Source organism: Anolis sagrei, chromosome 1, assembly GCF_037176765.1.
Source record: "Anolis sagrei isolate rAnoSag1 chromosome 1, rAnoSag1.mat, whole genome shotgun sequence".
In the NCBI taxonomy this organism is placed as follows: domain Eukaryota; kingdom Metazoa; phylum Chordata; class Lepidosauria; order Squamata; family Dactyloidae; genus Anolis; species Anolis sagrei.
The window spans coordinates 397,550-411,874 of NC_090021.1; the positions used below are offsets into that span (position 1 = coordinate 397,550).

The 14,325-nt window shown below is 39.2% G+C and overlaps 1 protein-coding gene across 1 annotated transcript; it reads left to right on the plus strand.

Moving 5' to 3' along the window:
• The first annotated feature begins 7,519 nt into the window (after positions 1 to 7,519).
• On the plus strand, positions 7,520 to 11,853 carry LOC132761733 (zinc finger protein 585B-like). The gene has a single exon (XM_060754814.2). It carries the CDS (start codon positions 8,733 to 8,735, stop codon positions 10,611 to 10,613), a length of 1,881 nt encoding a protein of 626 aa, XP_060610797.2. The 5' UTR covers positions 7,520 to 8,732; the 3' UTR covers positions 10,614 to 11,853.
• The last annotated feature ends 2,472 nt before the right edge of the window (positions 11,854 to 14,325 follow it).

A 14,325-nucleotide genomic window follows, 5' to 3' on the forward strand; every position in this document is an offset into this window, starting at 1 on the left:
TAATGGTGGAATACAATATATTACATCCTACAATAGGAGAGGATAATTATATATTTATAGTACACGTAATATTACTAATAATATGGCAATATAATGGTGGAATACAATATATTACATCCTACAATAGGAGAGTGTAATATATTTATAGTACACGTAATATTACTAATAATATGGCAATTAATGCTGGAATAAAATATATTACATTCTACAATATGAGAGGATAATTATATACTGATAGTACATGAAATATTACTAATAATATGGCAATTAATGGTGGAATACAATATATTACATCCTACAATATGAGAGGATAATTATATATTTATAGTACACGTAATATTACTAATAATATGGCAAAATAATGGTGGAATACAATATATTACATCCTACAATATGAGAGGATAATTATATATTTATAGTACACGTAATATTACTAATAATATGGCAATATAATGGTGGAATACAATATATTACATCCTACAATATGAGAGGATAATTATATATTTATAGTACACGTAATATTACTAATAATATGGCAAAATAATGGTGGAATACAATATATTACATCCTACAATATGAGAGGATAATTATATATTTATAGTACACGTAATATTACTAATAATATGGCAATATAATGGTGGAATACAATATATTACGTCCTATAATATGAGAGGATAATTATATATTTATAGTACATGTAATATTACTAATAATATGGCAATATAATGGTGGAATACAATATATTACATTCTACAATATGAGAGGATAATTATATATTTATAGTACATGTAATATTACTAATAATATGGCAATATAATGGTGGAATACAATATATTACATCCTACAATATGAGAGGATAATTATATATTTATAGTACATGTAATATTACTAATAATATGGCAATATAATGGTGGAATACAATATATTACATCCTACAATATGAGAGGATAATTATATATGTATAGTACACGTAATATTATTAATAATATGGCAATATAATGGTGGAATACAATATATTACGTCCTACAATATGAGAGTATAATTATATATTTATAGTACATGTAATATTACTAATAATATGGCAATATAATGGTGGAATACAATATATTACATTCTACAATATGAGAGGATAATTATATATTGATAGTACATGTAATATTACTAATAATATGGCAATATAATGGTGGAATACAATATATTACATTCTACAATATGAGAGGATAATTATATATTTATAGTACATGTAATATTACTAATAATATGGCAATATAATGGTGGAATACAATATATTACATCCTACAATAGGAGAGGCTAATTATATATTTATAGTACACGTAATATTACTAATAATATGGCAATATAATGGTGGAATACAATATATTACATCCTACAATAGGAGAGTGTAATTATATATTTATAGTACATGTAATATTACTAATAATATGGCAATATAATGGTGGAATACAATATATTACATCCTACAATAGGAGAGTGTAATTATATATTCATAGTACATGTAATATTACTAATAATATGGCAATATAATGGTGGAATACAATATATTACATCCTACAATATGAGAGTATAATTATATATTTATAGTACATGTAATATTACTAATAATATGGCAATATAATGGTGGAATACAATATATTACATTCTACAATATGAGAGGATAATTATATATTGATAGTACATGTAATATTACTAATAATATGGCCTCATCCTCTATTATGTAGTGTAGGTACATAGAATACTTGTAATGTCATGGGAGACAATAGGAGAGGATAATTAAATACTTATAGTACACGTCATATTACTAATAATATGGCAGTATAATGGTGGAATACAATATATTACATCCTACAATAGGAGAGGATAATTATATATTGATAGTACATGTAATATTACTAATAATATGGCAATTAATGGTGGAATACAATATATTACATCCTACAATAGGAGAGGATAATTATATATTGATAGTACACTTAATATTACTAATAATATGGCAATTAATGGTGGAATACAATATATTACATTCTACAATATGAGAGTATAATTATATATTTATAGTACACTTAATATTACTAATAATATGGCAAAATAATGGTGGAATACAATATATTACGTCCTACAATATGAGAGTATAATTATATATTGATAGTACATGTAATATTACTAATAATATGGCAATTAATGGTGGAATACAATATATTACATCCTACAATAGGAGAGGATAATTATATATTGATAGTACATGTAATATTACTAATAATATGGCAATTAATGGTGGAATACAATATATTACGTCCTACAATATGAGAGTATAATTATATATTTATAGTACACTTAATATTACTAATAATATGGCAAAATAATGGTGGAATACAATATATTACGTCCTACAATATGAGAGTATAATTATATATTGATAGTACATGTAATATTACTAATAATATGGCAATTAATGGTGGAATACAATATATTACATCCTACAATAGGAGAGGATAATTATATATTGATAGTACATGTAATATTACTAATAATATGGCAATTAATGGTGGAATACAATATATTACGTCCTACAATATGAGAGTATAATTATATATTTATAGTACACTTAATATTACTAATAATATGGCAAAATAATGGTGGAATACAATATATTACGTCCTACAATATGAGAGTATAATTAATATTTATAGTACACTTAATATTACTAATAATATGGCAATATAATGGTGGAATACAATATATTACATTCTACAATATGAGAGTATAATTATATATTTATAGTACACTTAATATTATTAATAATATGGCAATATAATGGTGGAATACAATATTTTACGTCCTACAATATGAGAGGATAATTATATATTGATAGTACATGTAATATTACTAATAATATGGCAATTAATGGTGGAATACAATATATTACGTCCTACAATATGAGAGGATAATTATATATTGATAGTACATGTAATATTACTAATAATATGGCAATTAATGGTGGAATACAATATATTACATCCTACAATAGGAGAGGATAATTATATATTTATAGTACATGTAATATTACTAATAATATGGCAATATAATGGTGGAATGCAATATATTACGTCCTACAATATGAGAGGATAATTATATATTTATAGTACATGTAATATTACTAATAATATGGCAATATAATGGTGGAATACAATATATTACATCCTACAATATGAGAGGATAATTATATATGTAGAGTACATGTAATATTACTATTTCAATATAATGGTGGAATACAATATATTACATTCTACAATATGAGAGTATAATTATATATGTATAGTACATGTAATACTACTAACAATATGGCAATATAATGGTGGAATACAATATATTACATTCTACAATAGGAGGGTGTAATTATATATTTATAGTACATGTAATATTATTATTACAATATAATGTAATGTAATACAATATATTACGTCCTACAATATGAGAGTATTATTATATATTTATAGTACATGTAATATTACTAATAATATGGCAATATAATGGCGGAATACAATATATTACATCCTACAGTATGAGAGTATAATTATATATTTATAGTACATGTAATATTACTAATAATATGGCAGTATAATGGTGGAATGCAATATATTACGTCCTACAATATGAGAGTATAATTATATATTTATAGTACATGTAATATTACTAATAATATGGCAATATAATGGTGGAATACAATATATTACATCCTACAGTATGAGAGTATAATTATATATTTATAGTACATGAAATATTACTAATAATATGGCAATTAATGGTGGAATACAATATATTACATTCTACAATATGAGAGTATAATTATATATTTATAGTACACTTAATATTACTAATAATATGGCAATGTAATGGTGGAATACAATATATTACATCCTACAGTATGAGAGTATAATTATATATTTATAGTACATGTAATATTACTACTAATATGGCAATATAATGGTGGAATACAATATATTACATCCTACAATATGAGAGGATAATTATATATTTATAGTACATGTAATATTACTAATAATATGGCAATATATCGCACTCTGCACTTATTTTATAATCCTATATTCCTCCCTCCATATCAGCACTTTTAATCCTGTAACCACTACTCTGGCCGGCCCAGTTTTAATAATGTTTCGATGTATTGTTACTGTTATTGTTTATTCTGCTTAACTGTTTTTAATTTGCTTTAGGTATTGTATTGTTCTATTGTGTTCTGAGGCTTCGGCCTATGTAAGCCGCATCGAGTCCTTCGGGAGATGCTAGCGGGGTACAAATAAAGTTATATATATTATATATATAATGGTGGAATACAATATATTACATTCTACAATATGAGAGTATAATTATATATTTATAGTACACGTAATATTACTAATAAGATGGCAAAATAATGGTGGAATACAATATATGACATTCTACAATAGGAGAGGATAATTATATATTTATAGTGCATGTGACATTACTAATATTATAATATAATGGTATAATACAATATATTACATTATACAATGTGATATTATAATTATATATTTATAGTACATGTACTATAACTAATATTGCAATATAATGGTATAATACAATATAGTAATCTATATAAATAAAAATGTAATATTCGTTTGTGGGATTAACATAACTCAAAAACCACTGGGCAAATTATTTATGTATTTATTTATTAACTACATTTCTATACCGCTTTTCTCACCCCTGAGGGGACTCAAAGCGGTTTACAACATAACAAATGGCCAATTCAATGCCTCACATATATATGAAAATATCACATATCCAAATCGATAACATATAACTGTAGATAAAAACCGTTAAAACTATATTTTAAAAAACCAAACATAGACATAAGCATGAAACGTATTATTGCTGCAATTAACAATGTAGACCCCTTTGAGACCAAATTTGGACACAAAACACGCCTATCAGGCCAACCAGTGACCATCACTCAGAAAAACACAGCTGAAGAGACTTAAAAAGCCTAAAATAAAATACACTACAATGCATGTGCAAAAGCACACATATACACACATATAGATACACACACAAAACACATAGACTGGGCCACAGCAACGTGTGGCAGGGGACGGCTAGTGTGTAATACTGATATTGTACTATGCTAATAATATAATATATTGTATGTATAATATATTGTATCTTGTAATAATATAATAGTAATATAATATATTGTATGTTGTAAGCTGCTCTGAGTCCCCTTTGAGGTGAGAAGGGCAGCATAGAAGTGTTGTAAATAAATAGTCAATAAATAAATAAATAAACAAGGGCTTCGGCAGGCCCCCTCCTCCCTCCTTTCTCTCTCCTCACGTTCTTCTCTCTTGCCCTTCCTTCCTTCCTTCCTTCCTTCCTTCCTACCTTCCTTCCTTCCTTCCTTCCTTCCTTCCTTCCTTCCTGCCCCCCCCCCCGCCTCCTGCGTTTGATATCTGTCTTCGTCAGGTTTAATAATGCTAATAATGATAATAATAATATTTATTTATACCCTGCTGCCATCTCTCCGAAGGGGACTCGGGGCGGCTCACATGAGGCCATGCCCAAAGATACATTACAGCACAACAAAATGCAAAAACACAGGCAATATTACACCAGAATAAAATACATACAATAGCAAAGTAAAACCAATAAAGCAGATGGACGTAGCATAAAATCAGACACAATGGGCAGACCAAATGGACGAGATACAATGAGGTAGGAATAGAAAAAAAAAGTGTGATTGAGAGGAGCCCAAAAAGGAGGACCACTGGGGTTCGGCTTTCAGTTTAGGAAGGGGGAAGTCTCCCAGCTCTTCCTTCCTTCCTTCCTTCCTTCCTTCTTTCTTTCTTTCTTTCCCCTCTTCTACTACTTGTTTTCCTCCTCTTCCTCTCCTTCCTTTTTCCTTCTTCCCTCCCTCCTCTTCCAACCCCTTCCTTCCTTCTCTCGCTCCTTTCTTCTCTTCTCTTCTCTCCCCCAAGCCACCCCCCCCCCCCCACTGAAGAGCGCCCCACATTCTCCGCTGTGGACTGGGAGGCCTGGCAGCCTGGAGCCAGAGACCCAGTTCAGAGCAGAGAGGGTGGGATTCTCTGCCTCCACGTTCCGGGTTCTGTGGCTGTGTGGGAAAAATCCACCTCTGTCAGGAACCGTGCTGTTAACATAGGAACCACGTGCCGTGTTGGGAAGAACAGGACCAACACCAAAGAAGAAGAAGAAGAGTTCAAGACCGAGGGAAGAAAGTGTTGTGCAAACGGCAGGGCACGAAGTCACTCTTCTTCGTTGTCTGCTTTTCAACTGCAGCCCTAGAAGGCCGATCAGAGCAGCATCAGCAGATGGATGGATGGATGGATGGAGAGATAGATAGATAATAAAACTTTATTTATACCCCGCCTCCATCTCCCCCAAGGCCACGCACATCAATACAGTAAAACACAATATAAACACAAAAACACAACAACAAAAAACACAAAATAAATTACATCAGATGCAAAACCAATATAAGTAAACAAGACAGATGATCAGACTGAGCAGGGCCAAATTCAAGGGTAAAATTTTAGAACCCTGGGAGATGGGACAATGTAGAAACCAGGGAGGGGATCCGAGGATGAGGAAGGATGGAATTGCGCGAACCACGGAATAATAAAGTGCTTCTGAGGTCACTTGATGCAGAGTCTGGTCCGGGAGCATCTCACATTCAGTCATTGAGGGCACATGGGAATAACCAGGTTTTCAGGCTCCTCCTGAAGATTGCCAGCGTGGGGGCTTGCCTACTATCTCTGGGGAGCGAATTCCAGAGCCGGGGGGCCACCACGGAGAAGGCCCTCTCTCTCTCTCTCGTCCCCACAAGTCACACTTGCGATGAGGGCCGGAGCAAGAGAAGAGCCTCTCCAGAAGATCGAAGAGGTCGTGTGGGTTTGTAGACGGAAATGCGGTCGCGCAGGTAGGCGGGTCCCAAACCGTTCAGGGATTTGTAGGTCAAAACCTGCACCTTGAATTGGGACCGGAAAATAAATGGCAGCCAATGGAGCTCCTTAAACAGGAGGATGGATGGATGGATGGATGGATGGATGGATGGATGGATAGATAGATAGATAGATAGATAGATAGATAGATAGATAGATACCGTTCTATCTTTTAACATTCCGGAAAAAAAGTCGAGGCTTGGCTTTTTGAGCAAGCATTTGAAAATGCAGCGTAACAGACATAGGGATATGGAACAACTGGGTGATGAGACTGGACAACTTTTTAACTAGGAGGCGCAAGTGATTTATGTCTTATTGATCTTGTTACGGTTTTAGATTATAGGCTCATGTTTTTATGGTGTTGTTGGGCATTGAATTGTTGCCTCTGTAAACCGTTCAGCAGTGGAACTCTCTGCCCCAGAGTGTAGTGGAGGCTCCTTTTTTGGAAGCTTTTAAGCAGAGGCTGGATGGCCATCTGTGGGGGGTGCTTTGAATGCAATATTCCTGCTTCTTGGCAGAAAGGGGTTGGACTGGAGGATGTCCCAGGAGGTCTCTTCCAACTCTAGGATTCTACACTCGAATGTGTTTATTTAATTTAAATGATTTACAATCTAATGTGTTTGATTGGACCGTTTTCTGGTACTAAATAGGAAGCAGACCCTCACTCCAGATAGCTCCAAAGCACAGGCCACAATCCCTCACGAAGGGCTGACCTGAACCTGTCAATCACTGCTGGCTGAAGAACGTAGCTTCGCCTTCCAAACAAAACAAACACTCAGAGCAACTAGTCTTAAAGGACAGGAGTCGAGCGCACACTCAGGTTTCTAGTGCACTCTAAGGCAAGGCTCACCTGAAGCAAAGGGAGCCAAGATGGCTTCTTGCTTCCTCAGCTTCTGTGGTCACCCAACTCTCCACCCACCTTCCAGTGGGCAGTGTCCAGTTGCTGGTGGTGATGAAGCAGCTGTGCTCCAGCCCGGCCTCATGGCAGCCGTTGTCGGATTTGGGATGCTCAGGAAGCAGAATACGGGACCCATTGTGGGATGGGAGGCGGCCCAGGCATGTGGGTGTCCCTCCGCATTTAGCACATCCTGGGAATTCGGGGAAACCCGCGATCCAGAGCGAAAGACCCTCTTGAATAGAGGAAAGAACTCCTCCTTTCCGCCTGCTTCCTGCCTCCCGTTCCTTTAGCCACATTTGTGTCCAACACAAGGATCTCAATGTGAGGCTCCAACATTGGAAAGAGTTCCCTTTCTTCCTGCTTTCATTCATTCATTCTCTTCTTCCTCCCTCCCTCCTTTTCTTCTCTCTAGATTCATTCCCTTCTTTTTAAGGAATCAGTGCTTGCCTTGGCTGGTGTCTGTGTGTGCGCTTGAGACCCCGATCCCTGCATGCCTTGCTATTTCCGTTTTCAACGTGACCCTGAAGGGAAAGGGGGGGGGCTTTGGGGGCAAATACGGTCCCTGGCTTCCATGATGGATCTTTTGCTTCTCTCCTGACCAGGGAAATGAGGAGTCTATGGAGCCACTTCGTGGGTGCAGTAAGGACGCCAATGATAGAGGAAGAAGGAATCCTCTCAAGGAGATGATCTTGTTGAATTCTTGACCCCATTTCCAGACAAGAAATTAGAAAAGGAAGAGTCAAGTATCTGTATTGCAATTAAACACCCATGCCACTGTTGACAGGAAGGAGAAAGCATCGAGGTGTCGTCTGCAGCACCACAAAATGAATCGTTCTGGGAAGAAACGCTGTACATGCCTGGAGTGCGGAAAGAGCTTCACTTGTAGTTCAGCTCTGCGGACACATCAAAGGACTCACACTGGGGAGAAACCCTTTACATGCACGGAGTGTGGACAGAGCTTCACTCAGAGTTCATCTCTACGTTCACATCAAAGGACTCACTCTGGGGAGAAAGCGTATAAATGCCTGCAATGTGGACAGAGCTTCACTTGGAAATCAAATCTACATTCACACGAAAGGACTCACTCTGGGGAGAAAGCCTATAAATGCCTCGAGTGTGGACAGAGCTTTACTCATAGTTCAGGTTTACGTTCTCATCAAAAGACTCACACTGGCGAGAAACACTTTACGTGCCTGGAGTGTGGACAGAGCTTCACTCAGAGTTCAAGTCTACGTTCACATGAAAAGACTCACTCTGGGGAGAAAGCCTATAAATGCCTCGAGTGTGGACAGGGCTTCACTCATAGTTCAGGTTTACATTCTCATCAAAAGACTCACACTGGCGAGAAACCCTATACGTGCCAAGAATGTGGAAAGAGTTTCACTCAGAGTGGAAATCTACATAAACATCAAAGGATTCACACTGGGGAGAAACCGTATACATGCCTGGAGTGTGGACGGAGCTTCACTGAGAGTGGAAGTCTTACTTTACATGAAAGGACTCACTCTGGGGAGAAACCCTATACATGCCTGGAGTGTGGACGGAGCTTCACTCATAATTCAAGTCTACGTTCACATCAAAGGATTCACACTGGGGAGAAACCCTACAATTGCTTGGAGTGTGGAATGAGCTTCACTAACAATAGAAATCTATATTCACATCAAAGAACTCACACTGGGGAGAAACCCTTTACATGCCTGGAGTGTGGACAGAGCTTCTCTCAAAGGGGACATCTACAAACACATCAAAGGACTCACACTGGGGAGAAACCCTTTACATGCCTGGAGTGTGGAAAGAGCTTCACTCATAGTGGAGGTCTACGCTCACATCAAAAGACTCATACAGGAGAGAAACCCCATAAATGCCTGGAGTGCGGAAAGAGCTTCACTCATAGTGGAAATCTACGTTTACATCAAAGGACTCACACTGGGGAGAAACCCTATACATGCCTGGAGTGTGGAAAGAGCTTCACTTGGATGAACCGTCTACGTTCACATGAAAGGACTCACACAGGAGAGAAACCCTATAAATGCCTGGAGTGCGGAATGAACTTCACTCATAGTGGAAATCTACGTTTACATCAAAAGGCTCACACTGGGGAGAAACCCTATACATGCCTCAAGTGTGAACAGAGTTTCATTCAGAGTTCACAATTACGTAAACATCAAAAGACTCATACTGGGGAGAAACCCTATACATGTTTGGAGTGCGGAAGGAGCTTCACTCATAGGGGAAATCTACGTTCACATCAAAAGACTCACACTGGCAAGAAACCCTATACATGCCTGGAGTGTGGAAAGAACTTCACTCAGAGTTCACATCTACGTTCACATCAAAGGATTCACACTGGGGAGAAACCCTATACATGCCTGGGGTGTGGAAAGAGCTTCACTGTACTTTCAAGTCTACATAAACATCAAAGGACTCACACTGGGGAGAAACCCTATACATGTCTGGAGTGTGGAAAGAGCTTTGCTCAGAGTTCAGCTCTACGTCCACATCAAAGGACCCACACTGGGGAGAAGCCCTATACATGTCAAAAATGTGGAAAGAGTTTCACTCGGAGTGCACATCTACGTAGACATCAAAGTACTCACACTGGGGAGAAGCCCTATACATGCCTGGAGTGTGGAAAGAGCTACACTACGAGTTCACATCTACGTAGACATCAAAGGACTCACACTGGAGAAAACAATGGTATTTGACCCCAGACAGAGCTTTGCAAACTTTGCATGTTGGTGACACACTTAGATATGCATCCTTTTGTGACACATTCATCCAGTTTAACTGGCAAACCGGAGGTTAAACCACACACACATAAATTTACAATAAAATATATAATGTAATAGTATATAGATACTACTTCGCTGGGACCTCCCCGCCACAATTGATACAGTGAGAGAACTTGAGACTCCGTGGCCACTTGCTGGGTCCATCCTTGACCGGTTCATCCCGCTGGACTTAGAGGCTGTCGATAGGCTCATGGCTGCAGCCAGACCGACCACTTGCTCCCTCGATCCCTGTCCCTCTTGGCTGGTGAAATCCTGCTTGGAGGGATTACGCGACCCTCTGTTGAAGATCATAAACAGCTCCCTTGGGCAAGGAGTCTTTCCAGAGGGTTTAAAAGAGGTGGTGGTCTCTCTCTCTCCCCTGCTGAAGAAACCAGATTTAGATCCCTCGGTCCCCTCCAGTTACCGCCCAGTTTCGAATCTCTCGTTCCTGGGCAAGAGGATGGAGAGGGCAGCAGCGGAGCAGTTGCAGCAATTCCTAGACGACACCGCCGGACGAGATCCCTTCCGTGCAGGGCATGGGACAGAGACTGTGCTGGTCTCCATCACGGATCGCCTTCGATGCTAGCTTGGCCAGAGCGGGTCAGCGCTGCTTGTGTTATTGGACCTCACAGCAGCATTGGACACAGTCGACCACAATCTTTTGACCCACCACCTTGCTGCTTTTGGAGTCAGGGGGAGAGCTTTAAACTGGCTCCCCTCCTTCCTTCACAACCGTGGACAGCGAGTGGAGAGGGGAGGCCTGATCTTCGAGAGGTCCCCCCCCCTCTCTCTCTCTTGTGGGGTTCCTCCTCAGGGGGCCATTCTCTCCCCTCTCTTGTTTAACATCTCTATGCGACCACTTGCTCAGCTGGTTCAAGGTTTTGGGCTTGAGTGTGACCAGTATGCCGATGACACTCAGCTGGTGCTGAAGATGGAAGGCCGACTGGACTCTGTCCCCGATTGTTTCCATCCGTGCCTCATTGAGGCCGTGACTGGGTGGCTGCGTGCCAGCAGGTTGAGGGTGAATCCAGCAAAGACGGAGATCCTATGGCTGGGTCGACCGGGCAGTGAGGACATCCAGCTGCCTACCCTGGATGGCGAGGCGCTACGCCCGTCCTTGTTGGTCAAGAGTCTGGGAGTCCTTTTGTTTTTTTTATAATATAATCTTTATTAAGTTTTTGAGTTGAGGGAGCTGGGGGTGGTAACGGCCGACAGGGAGCTCTCGCGTAGGCTGGTCCATGAGGTCACGAAGAGTCGGAGACGACTGAACGAATGAACAACAAATTAAGTTTTTCTGTACAAAACCATCCCAGAGGGATCTGAGATGTAAGGAATGTGAAAAGAACGGATTAGAAAGTGGGGGAAAGAAGGGGGCGGGGAAGGGTTGGGGCTTGGTGGAGGATCTGGGGCGGGGGTCAAGATGGGAAGGAAAGATGGGGGGGGTGGGGGGGTGGGAAAGAACAGAGTTAAAAAAGCTTGACTTCCGAATAGTCTGCTGGGGTTATTCCACAGATTTGCTTTCTTTTCTTCTATTTCTCTTAGTTACTTCCTCTACCTTCTGTCCCAGCAGTCTGGGGCAATATTTTTCTTATCCTTCAAGAATGAGTTCATTAGTTCCCAGTCTGTCCTTTTCTTCTTCTTTTTATCGTACAGTAAATTGGCTAGTGTGTCCATGTCCATTAAGTCTCTAGTTTTTAATAGCCAGTCTTCTGTGGTTGGTAGGTCTTTTCTTTTCCACATACTCGCGAGAACCGTCCTTGCTGCAGCTGTTAGATGGTATAGTAACCTTTCTTTGCTTGCTTCTAGCTCGAAGTCTATTAGGTGGAGTAGATAATACTCCGGTTTTAAATCGAACTTGATCTGTATAATTTGCTGAATCTGTTTGTGGATCTCCACCCAGAAACTCTTCACTCTCTTGCATTGCCACCATGAGTGGAAGTATGTCCCCAAATGGGAGTCCTTTTGGACCCTCTTTCTGCTGAGGATGGAGGCCCAGGTCTCTCTCCGCTGTGAGCAGAACCGCCTTCTTTCTTCCACCTGCGGCAGGCTAGACGGCTGGCCCCCTCCCTCTCCAGGGACGACCTGGCTACGGTGATCCAGGCCACGGTCATCTCAAGACTGGACTACTGTAACACCCTCTACATTGACCTTCCTCTGTCGGTGATCCGGAAGCTCAAGTTGGTACAAAATTCAGGTGGGAATTCCAATGAGATGCCACATCACCCCAATCTGACTGCAGCTGCATTGGTGACCCATTGAGCACCGGATCACTTTCAAAGGGATGGGACTCCCCTTGAAGGCCTTGCATGGTCTGGGGCCAATGGACCTGAGGGACCGCCTCACCCCCTCCCAACCCCAGAGATCCCTCCGTTCTGAAGACCAAGATCTCTTGGAAAGTCCCAGTGTCAAGACCTTGCGTCTAACAGCAACCAGGCGCAGAGCCTTTACAGCAGTGGCACCATCACTCTGGAACACTCTGCCACCTGAAGTCTGTGCCTTGTGGGACTTATCAGCTTTCCACAGGGCATGGAAGACATACCTGTTTCGACAGGCTTTTAATGTTTGATATTGCTGTTTTTAAATTATTTTAAATAGTTTTTAAATTGTGTTAGATTTTAGCCATCCTTGTAAGCCGCTCCGAGCCCCAGGGGAGTGGCGGCATATAAGTTCAAATAATAAATAAATAAAAATATTCAGCCACAAAATTAAATTACCTCCCACATACATACATACATACATACATACAATGACTGTTGTATAGATATAATAATAATAATAGTAATAATAATAATAATTTGTTTTGTGTATATATATATATATATATATATAGGAGCCCCCGGTGGCGCAGTGGGTTAAAGCGCTGAGCTGCTGAGCTTGTTGATCGAAAGGTCGCAGGTTCGATTCCGGGGAGCGGCGTGAGCTTCCACTGTCAGCCCTAGCTTCTGCCAACCTAGCAGTTCGAAAACATGCAAATGTGAGTAGATCAATAGGTACCGCTCCGGCGGGAAGGTAACAGCGCTCCATGCAGTCATGCCAATGGCCACATGACCTTGGAGGTGTCTACGGACAACGCTGGCTCTTCGGCTTAGAAATGGAGATGAGCACCAGAGTCCCAGAGTCAGACATGACTGGACTTAGTGTCAGGGGACTACCTTTACCTTTACCTTATATATATATGACTGTTTTAGTAGTATTATGTTTATGTTTTCTAGTGGTTCTGTGTGATTTTGTGTTGGCAATCGAATGTTTTGCCTGTTGGAAACCGCCCTGAGTCCCTTCGGGAAGATAGAGCGGCATACAAATAAGTTTTCATATCATCAAAACAATACACAGTTTGACTGAATACAAACAATGGACAATGTCAATCGATAAAATTTAAAATTTTAAGAATCCTAAAACACAGTTCTTCCTACCTGTGGGCAATTGGGCTTCTTCAAACATGAATTCAAGTGCCGACTAACAATGGTTGATGTAACCACATGACCATAGTACATTACTCCAGGGCCAAGGCCTGTGGAAATACCGATGCTTTTAGGCTCTAACGGAAGATTTGGAGATTTGGGGCTAATCTAATTGTCAGGTTTTACAGTGTATTGTCATGTAACATAGCTGAGTCATGCACTGCTAATAGGCTTCTATTGGAAAT

What these genes read in the sequence shown, in the direction of transcription:
- LOC132761733 (XM_060754814.2), top strand. Translation starts at nt 8,733, where the DNA reads ATGAATCGTTCTGGGAAGAAACGCTGTACATGCCTGGAGTGCGGAAAG.